The 12,102-nt window shown below is 41.1% G+C and overlaps 1 protein-coding gene across 1 annotated transcript in view; it reads right to left on the reverse strand.

The window, feature by feature from the left end:
* Positions 1 to 12,102, reverse strand: part of dnm3b (dynamin 3b) — a 42,952-nt gene that overhangs the window by 2,035 nt on the left and 28,815 nt on the right. Inside the window, exons 16-20 of the mRNA XM_054760897.1 lie at positions 7,062 to 7,171; positions 4,584 to 4,698; positions 2,729 to 2,893; positions 972 to 1,207; positions 718 to 891 (exon numbers count right to left, since the gene is read on the reverse strand). Coding sequence (XP_054616872.1) covers positions 718 to 891; positions 972 to 1,207; positions 2,729 to 2,893; positions 4,584 to 4,698; positions 7,062 to 7,171 — 800 coding nt within the window. The remainder of the gene's footprint in view (positions 1 to 717; positions 892 to 971; positions 1,208 to 2,728; positions 2,894 to 4,583; positions 4,699 to 7,061; positions 7,172 to 12,102) is intronic.

A 12,102-nucleotide genomic window follows, 5' to 3' on the forward strand; every position in this document is an offset into this window, starting at 1 on the left:
TGTTTTTTTTTGTTGTTTTGTTGGGGGGGGGGGGTTTGAGAAATTGATGAAAAAGTCCTGGTTTTCGTTTTCGTTGCTGCACGTATTTAGGACTTTTTGAGCCAGTGTTGACCAAAAAGACTCAAAAAAGCCAAAGAAAAAGTCAAACGTATGCACGGAGTTAATCCTCTGACGCTTAAAATTGATTGGGGACGTCATGAACGGCGGCGGTACAAATTCCCAAGTTCTTCCGACTTCAGAGGGCACATTTTTCCCCCACAAAAATATTGGTTCCATTGCATTCAAAGACGTTGTGATGACGCGTGGCATTCTACACTGCCGTAAACGAGAAAAGGCCTATTTCTCTTAAATACCGCCCCCAAATCCGTCTCGTGAGCATTTCTCCCACACCTCACAGGTGTGGCATATCAAGAAGCTGAGCGGACGGCATGATTATTGCACAGGTGTGCCTTAGGCTGGCTCCAATAAAAGGCTCCTCCGAAATGTTCCGTTTTATCACACGGTACAATGCCACTGGAATGTCCACCAGAGTTGTGCACGTGAACTGAATGTTCATTTCTCCGTCTCGAAAAGGCGTTTCAGAGAATCCGGCAGCACATCAACCGCAGGCCACGTGTAACCACACCGTTTCTGGCTGTACTTCTGTCTATGTTTGTGTCCTCTGGGATACATAAAGTTGTTTTCGTCGTCTTCATGAGCATGGATTCTTGTACTCACCTGGGGATACTCGGAGGGGCCCTGTTTGGGCGGCTTGGAGCCTGAGGGCTCTCGGCGCTGTTATTGAAGGGCCCCAGCGGTCCTGGACGGTTCGGTGGTGGTGGGGCCCCACGAGGCGCTGGGCGCTGGCCTGCAGACATCCTCCTCGGGGCAGTGGGGCTCGGAGGTGGAGACCTTCAGATGATTGATGGTTTAGGATGCATTGAAAACAAGACGCTTTCGTACTGGTTCTTGTGGCACGGCGTGTACGTTACCTGCGACCACCACCTGATCCACCAACCCAAGAGCTGTCAACAGGTGGAGGCATGGGTACAGTGATGGTGGAGGTTGAGATGTCCCCAATGATGGCCAGAGCCTCTTTCAGGGCTTGGTGGGTCCTCAGCACCTCATCCCTCCTCTGAGCCTGCTCTTGGGACTCATCCATCAGCGCGTTCTGGTCACCTGCAGAGTACAGCTGGGCCAGCAGCTCCGCATTGATAAACTCCTTCACCTAGTGGGGCGGAGAGGAAGTGCAGGTTGATAGAAGTCACCACAGGATCGCGATGTCTGAAAACATTGTGTGTGAATGTGTGACGTGTGTGAATGAATGGACCACGGGGAGAAAAAGAAATAAGCAAGAAAGGAGCGAGTGTCCAAGCAGAAGAGGCGAAGCCGCGCTGAAATGCCCAAATGTTAAAAACGGCAGTATAAATGATACCTAGCATGATAGCAATAGGTGTTTAGATAAGTCTCTGCTTATGAAAATGGCTAAAATGCTACTATGCTCATGCTAACAATGCTAACACGCTAACATTAGCGTGCAACACCCAGCATGGTAGGGCTAAGTGTCTGTGTGTGTTAATATTTACAGAAACATCCAAAAAAGTTACTATGCTAATATCCGCATGCTACCGCTAACACTGGACATGATAGCGCTGTCACTACGCAATACGTACCCGGAATGCAATCGGTTCAAGTGGGTTCAACGCATGTGTAGAACGCGTCCACATCCGGTTGGCCTATTTTGCGGCAGTCACATGTTACGCATGTGTAATCTACGATCTATTTTACGGCAGAAAGCAATATACGTATCATTGCACTTTGCTTATGGTTGTTTACGTTGAAAAATCACTGCATTTTATGTGTTTTATTTTATTTATTTATGTGTTTATATGTAACCCGGATGTGACATTTACATCTGCGCTACGTACATTGCATAAATCTTGGTGGATCTCTTAAGACGATAGAAACATCCGCATCTTAACAAACTTTTAAAACTATTTTAAGAGTCACTCATAAAATCCCAGTATATTACATATATGAAGTATGGTTATTGAATATTTATGTTCATACAATTCAAAAATAAAAAGAGCACGTGAAGTGTCAGAAGCGCTGTCATAAAAATTTGCTAAAGGAGGAAGTGACATAGTCCTCGTGCATGCGCGGCATCGATTGCTTTCTGAGTATGTACTGCGTAGTGACAAGCACTATGTGTTTATATAGGTTTTTACTCATAAAAACAGTTGAAATGCATATTAGCAATGCTAACGTTAGCATGATAAACCAAGCATGATAGCACTAGCTTTCTGCCAATTTTAACACAAATAAAAATGGCTAAAATTGCTACTATGCTAATGTTAACATGCTAGCAATGCCAACATGCTAACATTACCATGCAACACCTAGCATGGCAGCGCTAAGTGTCTGTGTATGTCTACTGTCATAAAAACGGCTAAAATGTTAATATGCTAATATTAGCATGTTAACAATGATAATGTTAGCATGTAACACTTAGCATGATATCACTAAGTGTCTGCCAATGTTAATATGAATAGAAATGGCTAAAAATGCAACTATGCTAATGTTAGCATGTTAGCAATGCTAACATGCTAACTGCCAGCTACCCTGAATGAGTTGTGCTTCTATACTTTGGTTTAAATCGGCTGAGAAATGTGCAAATGGTGGAGGTTGGAAAAATGGTCCATTCATTTTCAATGGGGAAAAAAGCTCAGGGTCCGTGCTGCTCGTTTACATTGTTGATCATGAGATGCATGATGGCCTTGGGCATGAGATCCCGAATGCACTTGTTGACAATCGCCATGTAGGAGTCCACCAGGTTACGGATAGTTTCCACTTTACGCTCCAGCTGAGGGTCCATGGAGAAGTTATCCGAGGTCGTGGTGGTTTCACTCTCAACCTTTGGGAGGAAGAAGAAATTCTAGTTTAAATGCAGAAATATCATCAGTAGAAATCGGGGGTGTCCAAACTGTTTCCACCAAGGGCCACAAAAATGAAAGGATGCCAGGGCTGCTTTGATATTTTGTAAAGCAACACGTAGCTACGTTAAGAAGTTACATTTCGTTCAAGAAAAAACGCCATCTCAGCTTTGTGAAATAGATGAAAAACTTCGGTCTTTTTCTTTGCTCTTTTCTCCCCATTTATGCTGGGGGTTTTTTTCCAAATATTTCAACTTTCTTCAGAAATAATCTTTGTAAATTTTAATCTCGTAATATTTGGACTTTATTCCCATAATAAATGGCCGCTGTTTCGTGACTGTGAGTCAAAAATATTGAAAGACAACATTTTTGTAGTACGTACTCTGGCCACTAGGCATCAGTAACCCCAACCTAATTTCCCACAAATTACAACTTTATTTTCTTTTGTTTGTTTCTCATAATATTATGACTTAAAATATATAATGCATTTTTTCTTTAATATTTTAACTCCGTGCTACTAAAATGCCATTACTTTCCCCATAATTTTACATTATTTTCTTAAAATTGTGACTTTTATTGTCCTTAGAATACAACTTTTTTGCTCTCAATATTTTGACTTTATTCTTGTAAAATTACTGCAGATTTTTCAATTTTCGCTTTTTTTTGTTTTCTTTTCTTTTACTGTTCTTGTAAAATTACCACTGTTTTTTCCCATTTCTGCTGGGTTTTTTTTTACATTTTGCAACTATTTCAACTTTTTTCTTGTAAATTTTCTTCCCATAATTATGACTTTATTCCCATCATATTAGAACGTTTTCCCCCCAACCTAATTTCCCACAAATTACAACTTTATTTTCTTGTTTGTTTCTCATAATATTATCATTTTAAAACATATAATGCATTTTTTCTTTAATATTTTAACTCCATGCTACTAAAATTCTATTATTTTCCCCGTAATTTTACGTTATTCTCTTAAAATTGTGACTTTTTTTCTCCTTAGAATACAACTTTTTTTGGTCTTAATATTTTGACTTTATTCTTGCAAAATTACTGCTGATTTTTCCAATTTTGCTTTTTGTTTTCTTTTGTTTTATTGTTCTTGTAAAATGACCACTCTTTTTTTCCATTTCTGGGTTTTTTTTTACATTTTCCAACTATTTTAACTTTTTTCTTGTACATTTTTTAAAACTGTGACTTTTTTTCTCCTTACAATAGAACTTTTTTTGCTCTCAATATTTTGACTTTATTCTTGTAAAATTACTGCTGATTTTTTCCATTTTTGCTTTTATTTGTTTTGTTTTTGTATTATTCTTGTCAAATAGCTGCTGATTTTTCCATTGTTGATTTTTTTATTATTGTAAAATTAATGCAGATTTTTGCATTTTTCTGGTTTTGTTTTTTTTTACTATTCTTGTAAAAATTACTGCAGATTTTTACTTTTTTTTTTCTTTTTTTAGTTTTCTTGTTAAATTATAATTTTAGAATCCGCTGCAGGCCAATAAACCCACCCCAACTCCCACTCCAAAAAACAGCCTTGGTCCACAAATGGCCCTCGGGCCACACTTTGGACACCACCGGTATAAATGAAGTTACTTGTATACAAAGAAGAATCTCAGTTTCTACTAGCGACAGCTAAAACACTCCAACCATGAATAATAAATGCGTGCCAACCGTGGTGGTCTTCTCGGGGTAGACCCCAGCACGTAGCAGAGACGACTTCCAGCTGTCCACATCATCCTGTGAGTCACACGCCAGCTCCAGCGTGCGATTGTCCTTGTACACATTCCTGGATGCATGGAAATATCCATCATTTGTGTCAAAACGCACTTGTGTAAATAAATGACTCATAAACCTGAATACACACATTCGCGGCCCTACAAGCGCCCCGATTTGTGGTAAAAATCTGTTTTTTTTTCTTCAGAAAGCACATCTCATGCACCCTAAGTGGAAAATAATTTATAAACATGTGATAACGCAGGTAAAATATACCACATTTTATAAATGTTTACGTCTTTACGCTTCATGGATGTTTTTTCGTCGAGCGCTGAGATTTCTCACTTTGTTCAGCAGTCCTTGAATGCGCCATAGTTGCTGTGAGACGCAAAAGAGGCACTTACACGTGGAACCTCGGTTTTTCAGTACACGTGAAGAAACGTTTCGGCTTGGTTATGGCGCACGTCTTGTGGTGTTATTAATACACTGCGTGAGTCCAGCCGTGTTCTGAATGTATTTTTATCACAAAACATCCTTGTTAGTAGCCTATTAGCTTGCTAATGCATGGAAACAGGAACGGGAAGTCAGCTCTGTCGCCTGTCCGTGTGATGTCATCAGCGGTTGACGCCGTAGTTCCTTGCCAACTCAGACAGTTACGCCGCAAGTCTCTGCTTTTCTTATTGATCACGGCTGCAAAAAGAACCCACAACGGAGCCACAGAAAAGACAAAGAAGGTGAGAAACGCTACTGAATTTCAGAAGCAGCTCATAGCAAAACACAACAATCACGTCTTGAAAAGTGATGTTAAGCTTTTTTCTTGTAAATTTTCTTCTGGTAATTATGACTTTATTCCCATCATATTATAACATTTCCCCCCCAACCTAATTTCCCAAAAATTACACTTTATTTTGTTTGTTTCTCATAATATTATGAATTTAAAAAAATAACGTATTTTTTCTTTAATATTTCAACTCTATGCTAGTAGAGTGCCATAATATTACATTATTTTTCCTGGTTAGAATACAACATTTTTCTCAATATTTTGGCTTTATTCTTGGAAAATTACAGATTTTTTTCCATTTTTGCTGTTGTTTTTAGTTTTCTTGTTAAATTATAATTTTAGAATGTGCTGAGCCACGTGCCGGAAATGGCCCACGTGCCGCACTTTGGACAACCCTGAGTTCGATGCATTCCAAAGTGTTTTCTGCATGTAAAACTGTCATTCCTGGAACGGATGAATTGGATTTACATAATCTCGTATGGGAAACTGGATTCGGTTAGAGTACATTTCGGGTGCAGTCGGACATTCTGGAACAGATGAACTCATTCAAAACCAAAGACGTATTTACACCTTTTTTTAAACCCGAACGCCCGCTCCAGAAGACCATATTTTACGAGTTTTTTTGCGCGAGGGCCAAAAAGAGGCGATGATGCAAGCGCACAGTAAAAGAGCTCACTTTTCAAACATTTTTTAAGCCATAAAAACGACCACAAGGGGGCAGAAGTGCATTTGATAAGAGCTCGGCATGGATCGTTTGCATGTATTAACACGCTCGACGGCAAGGAGGAAGTGAGAGAGCATGGAGGAGTGAAAATTGTCAAGAGTTCATGGTGTATTTGTAAATAAATTGTTATTTTGATGTAAAAAAAAATATATAAGATAAGATATATGATATTTGAGCTGTCACAAAAGCAGTAAATTTGTGTCAAAATGAAAGTTGTATCTGTAAAATGTATTTTTTCAGGAAAAGCTTTTTGTTGGGAACTGATATTTTCCTGAAACTTCCCCATGTTCTACTGCTGATTACAAAAGTACGGAAAAGGTTAGAAACTAACTTTTTTTTCTGATGAAAGATGAGAGTCTAGTCTCTCTTTTGGTAGTTTCCATGTTTATATAGCCGTAGAACACAATATTCTGTGTGCCTTGAAAGATCAGTCAAAATTGACTAAAATGGTCGGTACTGAAGGGGTTGAATTTTGAAAAATGGCTGGGATTGAATGCGTTAATTGGAATGACATTATTTCTTTTGGCAAAAATGGATTCGGTTAGAGTACGTTTCGGGTAGAGTCGGACCCTCTGCAACAGATTAATGACGCTCACCGAGGTTCCACTGCACTGCATGTGTAAACTGTGCCTATGCAATTCTTTGCATTTGCTGCTACACTTAAAAGTATCAAATCAAAGACACATTCTTGCAGCTTTAAGCATTGGCAGGGAATGGAACAGAGATGTCCCAGTGTGTCTTCTCAGTGTGTCGTTGGCTGGATTCATGCACATACTCTGTACGTAACCCATAATCCAAAACATATTTTAACCGCTGCACGCAGGCCTTGAACTCTTTTAACTTTATAAGCGCCATGTGGCGACGATCAAGAGGCTTGAAAACGAATAAGTATGTCACAAAAAAATGTACTTTGCAAACACTTCCAGCTGACCTTGACTCTGTATTAAAAATGCTGAATATATGCTTGCTGGACATGAAACTCTTCTCAACATCACGGACTTTCAGGTTGTCCAGGGGGAGCATATATTTCTTCTCTTTCTCCTGTCAACGACAGACACAGTTTGTTATTGTCTCAACTGATGCTGGATGATGTCGGTGAGCAGTCGGTGGAATGGAGTTTGCTGGTGAGTAGAAAGCGAAGGAGCGACAGCGAGGGAGGAGGAATGGGGGGAGAAATAAGAGCGGGAGGTAAAAGCGGGGAGTGAGAGGGGGAAGAAAGAAGGAGAGAAAGAGAAAGAGAGGGAAGGAGAGCACATGTGGAAGTCATTAGAGCGTGGGTCAGGACGCAGTCGTCGCTCGCGGTGAGTTATACCAGGGAGAGCCGGTAGCTAAATTCTCTGGAGGTAAAGTCGGAGGAAATGCAGATGTATAAAAGCACTGGAGCGCCACACAATGTTGATCCCTCAAGGTGCGAGGCTCCAGCACGGCTAGGACGCACTCAAAGTGACGCTTTGGGTCAAAAGATCCTGCTTATCATTTCTTAACCTCACCCTCCTCGCTTGCCTTTGTTAATTAGCTATCTTTTTATTTTTTACTTTTATCCCCCCCCCCCCCGTTCCTGTCCTGTCGTTTTTCAATATTTTTTCTTTCCATTCCAGAGGGGCCCACTTCCTGCCTGATTTTTTTTTTTTTTGGAGGAAGAAGGCGGGAGAGTGAGCGAGATTAAATGACAGCCTGGCGTTAAAACTCAACATCTGGTAGTGCTTAGCGGCGCTCGGAGAACCAGAGGAGGAGGAGGAGGACTGCGTGGAAGTTAAAGAGACGGCGGACCGAGGAGGAGAGCTCGAGAAGGACAACCGACACCAAAATGGATTTGGAGAAGATTGAAGAAGTGGTGTGAATAGTTTAAATGAACATGAATGAAGGGAGAAGCTGAGGATAAGCAAACTGCAAACCAACATTGGGTTTGGATTCCCAAAGGGGTCACAACAGTCCATATATGGTCACACAGGTCCCCTCCCTCTTCCTCTTGCCTCCTCTCCCTTACTCACTCACTCACTCACTCACACCCCCATCTCCCTCTTTCCCTCTTTTTTTGTAATATCCCCTCCCTAAGCGTGCAGCCAGTCTGTCCCAGTCGTCTGCGCGAATATGCCACGTCAGGACTGGATACTCTTCATGGCCGGCACGACCAAAGTGGACCGTGAGCGGAAAAAAATAAATGTGCACCTAAAAGATGGGGAAGCGACAACCCGGACGGAGTGAATGGCACTTTCTAGAGCTTTTCAGTAGATGGGACCCTTGGTGCCAAAATGGAGAGGGCACGGGCAACAGAAGCGCAAGCATGGGGAATGGCAGAGGACAGCAAGAAAAGGCCTGACTTAACTCCTGCTCCGTCCACCCAGTGTTCAGACTACCTGTTCATTGTCATACTGGTGTACAGTAGTCTGCACATTGGTTAGACTGGGCATGGATCGTCTTCTGCCAGTCTTTCCTTCTGTGTGTGCAAGGTTTCCATCCATTTACGTCATTTTTGCTGTATTTCATCTGAGCTGGTGTGTACTTTGTCGCCTAACTCTCACCTTTTCCTTTCATTTTGGAAATAAACATTAACCACTATCTATATATTGGAGTAAAATACTGCGACGTAAAATGGCATTTTGTGGCATGACTAAGCATGCGGGCTAGTAGCCTAGCACTGAGGAAGATGTGGTCCACGGGAGGGGTGGAGGGGGGCGAGGGGGGCGAACGTGCCTGCAAAGCATCAAACACTCGCCAAAGGAGAAGGGGGCCAATCAATCAAGTGGAGTTTGAAAACACAGTCTCCGGTGCAATGATGTCAGTGGGTGGCCAAAACGGAGACGACTTGAACGCATCTCTTGTCGACTGGCACGGAAGCCGTACACAAGCCGTAGTTCAATGGAGGTGCGTGCGTGTCGATGTTCTCACTGTCGAAGGCTGATGTACTTTTCCTGCCAAGAATGCAAACGCTTCCAAAGTAAATGCCGAGCGCGCCGAGAGGCCCACGTGCAGTGTGCGTGCACATGCATGTGTGTGTGACTGGACTGTAGAAAGTTCACAGAGTGTACAACAGAAATATACAAGGCGACGCTCATGGAGTCTATAATTTCCTGCATTGCCACACTGAGGCATCAAATAACAATCCGAACCCCCAGTGCCGTGCGGCCCATGTGCTGTCTGCGAGTGTGTGGCGCTCGTATGTATTTCGGGTGTCTGTGAGTGAACATGTGGTTGGGATTGGGAAGCGTCCAGATTTGCAAAGATGAAAAACATGTCAGTAGAAAGACCAAGCAAAGCAGGGACACGAAAAGGCCGACTCCTCGAGTGTAAAGATGCAAAATTATGACGACTGTGATTCATGTGTTTACTCAAACTTTGAAGAGATGGACGTGAATCTTGAACTTTGCATGATGTGAGCAGGTAGCCGACAAGAGGTTGCAGTGTGTCCGCCTATCTACACTTGCTGTGCAGAATATCCTGCAACCTGTACAGCAGGCACAGACAGGCAGATAGACGTCAGCCAGCAAACCGAGGCAGCAGGATCGCCCCTTGCGGAAGCTTGTGGATGTTTCATTGCAGATGGAAAGAATAAAATCCTATTTCAACTCATCCTTGTGAGTCATTTTTTAGCATGAGTAAGGAGAACTGCACTTTTTTGGGGGGGAATTTTGCCCGTCATCCACAATCCTTACGTGAGACCCGAACACACTTCTTTCTCTTTTATGTGCGTTCTAAAGCTATAAAAACAGATAAAAAGAGACGGCTCATTACTGCACGTAATGGGACACACCTACAAAGACCGCTATTGAAACACATCCAGCAACGTTTTACGGTTTTATATCCATTCTGTAACAATGTTGTAACAGGTACATTCATGATAACACGTAATACTTTACAGTATTTTGGTCCTTCTAAGCATTACCGGAACTTCCTTCCAGGGCAAATTGAGTTCACATAGCAACATGGAAACCAACGCTGCACCTAGCATGAACATTTCCAAACTCCAAAATAAAAAAATAGGGCTGTCAAAAATAGCTTGTTACACAACACCGTCTTTATTATGCGTGCACGTGTGGTCTAAATGAACAGAAATGCAAAGAAAAACAATAAGTGGAAGTCTTAATGCGGAAATACAACCTGCTGCATTTAAGGATGCTCGGAAATCCCGGAAAATTCACTCAAAACATGTGAATTCAACTTAAGTGCATGACGTGTTGTCTTTGAACGCAACCCCTCGTTGCTCATAATAACACAGTTAAAGTCTGATTCGAATGTCCTGCTGTTAAAGAAACCAGTGTTGGGTAAATCATACAAATGCCTCCTCAAAAAAAAAAAAATCAGACCTCACAAATCGCTCGGCGTTATATTTGTTTCCGCACTGTCGCCTGTCCATTCGTGTGTATGTGATGACGACGCTCGCGTCTTCATTGCGGCCGCGGCCATCTTGTTTACGTGTGTTCCACAGCGGAAGAAGATGCGAGCGTCTTCATCGCATACACACAAATAGAGAGGCGACAGTGCGCAGGGACACGGCGGGACACAGCGATTTGTGAGGTCTGATTTGTTGAGGAGGCATTTGTATGATGCAAACGTATTGTTATTGTTTTAAGGAGCCAAACTCTTTACTTAAATGTCCCGGCAACTAAGCAGAACTACAGTACGTTCCTCCTCACAGAAATCCGACCAGAACGGGACTCGCGGGACCAAATGGGGCGGAGGGGTAAGTCACGGTTGATATAGTCCACCCCTGATGGGGACGTCATACAACTTCATGTCAAAAAATCCAAACTATCCTTTTAACTCAAGAGTGTCCAAAGTGCGGCCCCAGGGCCATTTGCGGCCCACGGCTGAGATTTTATCAGCCCACACCACAGTCTAAAAATGTAATTTAACAAGAAAACTTTAAAAAAAAACAACAGCAGCAAAAATGGGAAAATCAATTAAAATATTAAGAGAAGAGTTGTAATCTGGCAAGAAAAAAAGCCATAATTTCACAAGAATAAAGTCATAGTATGAGGGAAAATTTCATTTTATTAGCATGAAGTTAATATAAATATGAAAGAAAAAAGTGTTATTGTCAAAAACAATGAATAAATTTGTCATTTTTGGAAACTTAGGTTGGGGGAAATTTAGAAAAGGGAATAAAGGCAAAATATAAGAAAGAAAGAAAATACACAAAAAGAAAGTTGAACTATTTGGAAAATTATTTTTTAAAAATTAACAGCAGAAATTTAAAGAAAAAAAAAGTTTTCTAATGAGAAAAAAGTTGCAATTTTTAGTAACAATGCTGAAATAAAGAAAAAATACATTGTTTTAAAAGATTAAAAAAATGAAGGGAATAAAGTTATAATTACAAGAAGAAAATTTACAAGAGGAAAGCCGAAATTAAATGGTTGGAAAATGTAAAAAAACACTAGAAATGGGGGTAAAAAAAGCTTTAATTTTACGGGAATAAAGTCAAAATATTACAAAAAAAAGCCATAATTGAATGAAGAACAAAAGTTGCAATTTTACAAGAGTAACCTCGTATTATTATGGAAAAAACGTCATTATTATATTACAAAGGTGAAATGCAGTTTTTTCTTGAGCTACTTATACTGTAGCTTCTTAGCATATCTCCATGTGTTGGTTTACTAAATATCAAAGTGGCCCTTGCGTCCTTTCACTTTTCAGTATGTGGCCCTCGCTGGAAAAAGTTTGGACACCCCTGCTTTAACTTGATTTCAATGTTCTGTTAATTTGGCGCTGTTCATACATACAAATATACAGTAGATGTAATCCTGCCCTGTCATTTATCCTTCTTTCAATAAAATACAGCGTGACATGGGGATTAATCATGATTAATTAATTTGAAAACCGTGGTTAACCTGATTACAAATTTTAATCATTTGACAGCCCTAGTAAAAACACAGCAGCAGCTCCAATATGTAGAGTTACGTTTCGGTAGTGGCTTGAGGCACTGACGGTGCGGCGTTGATGCGCTACGGGCGAGTGTGTGGTGAAGCTAGTAG

Source organism: Dunckerocampus dactyliophorus, chromosome 2 (assembly GCF_027744805.1).
Source record: "Dunckerocampus dactyliophorus isolate RoL2022-P2 chromosome 2, RoL_Ddac_1.1, whole genome shotgun sequence".
In the NCBI taxonomy this organism is placed as follows: Eukaryota; Metazoa; Chordata; class Actinopteri; order Syngnathiformes; family Syngnathidae; genus Dunckerocampus; species Dunckerocampus dactyliophorus.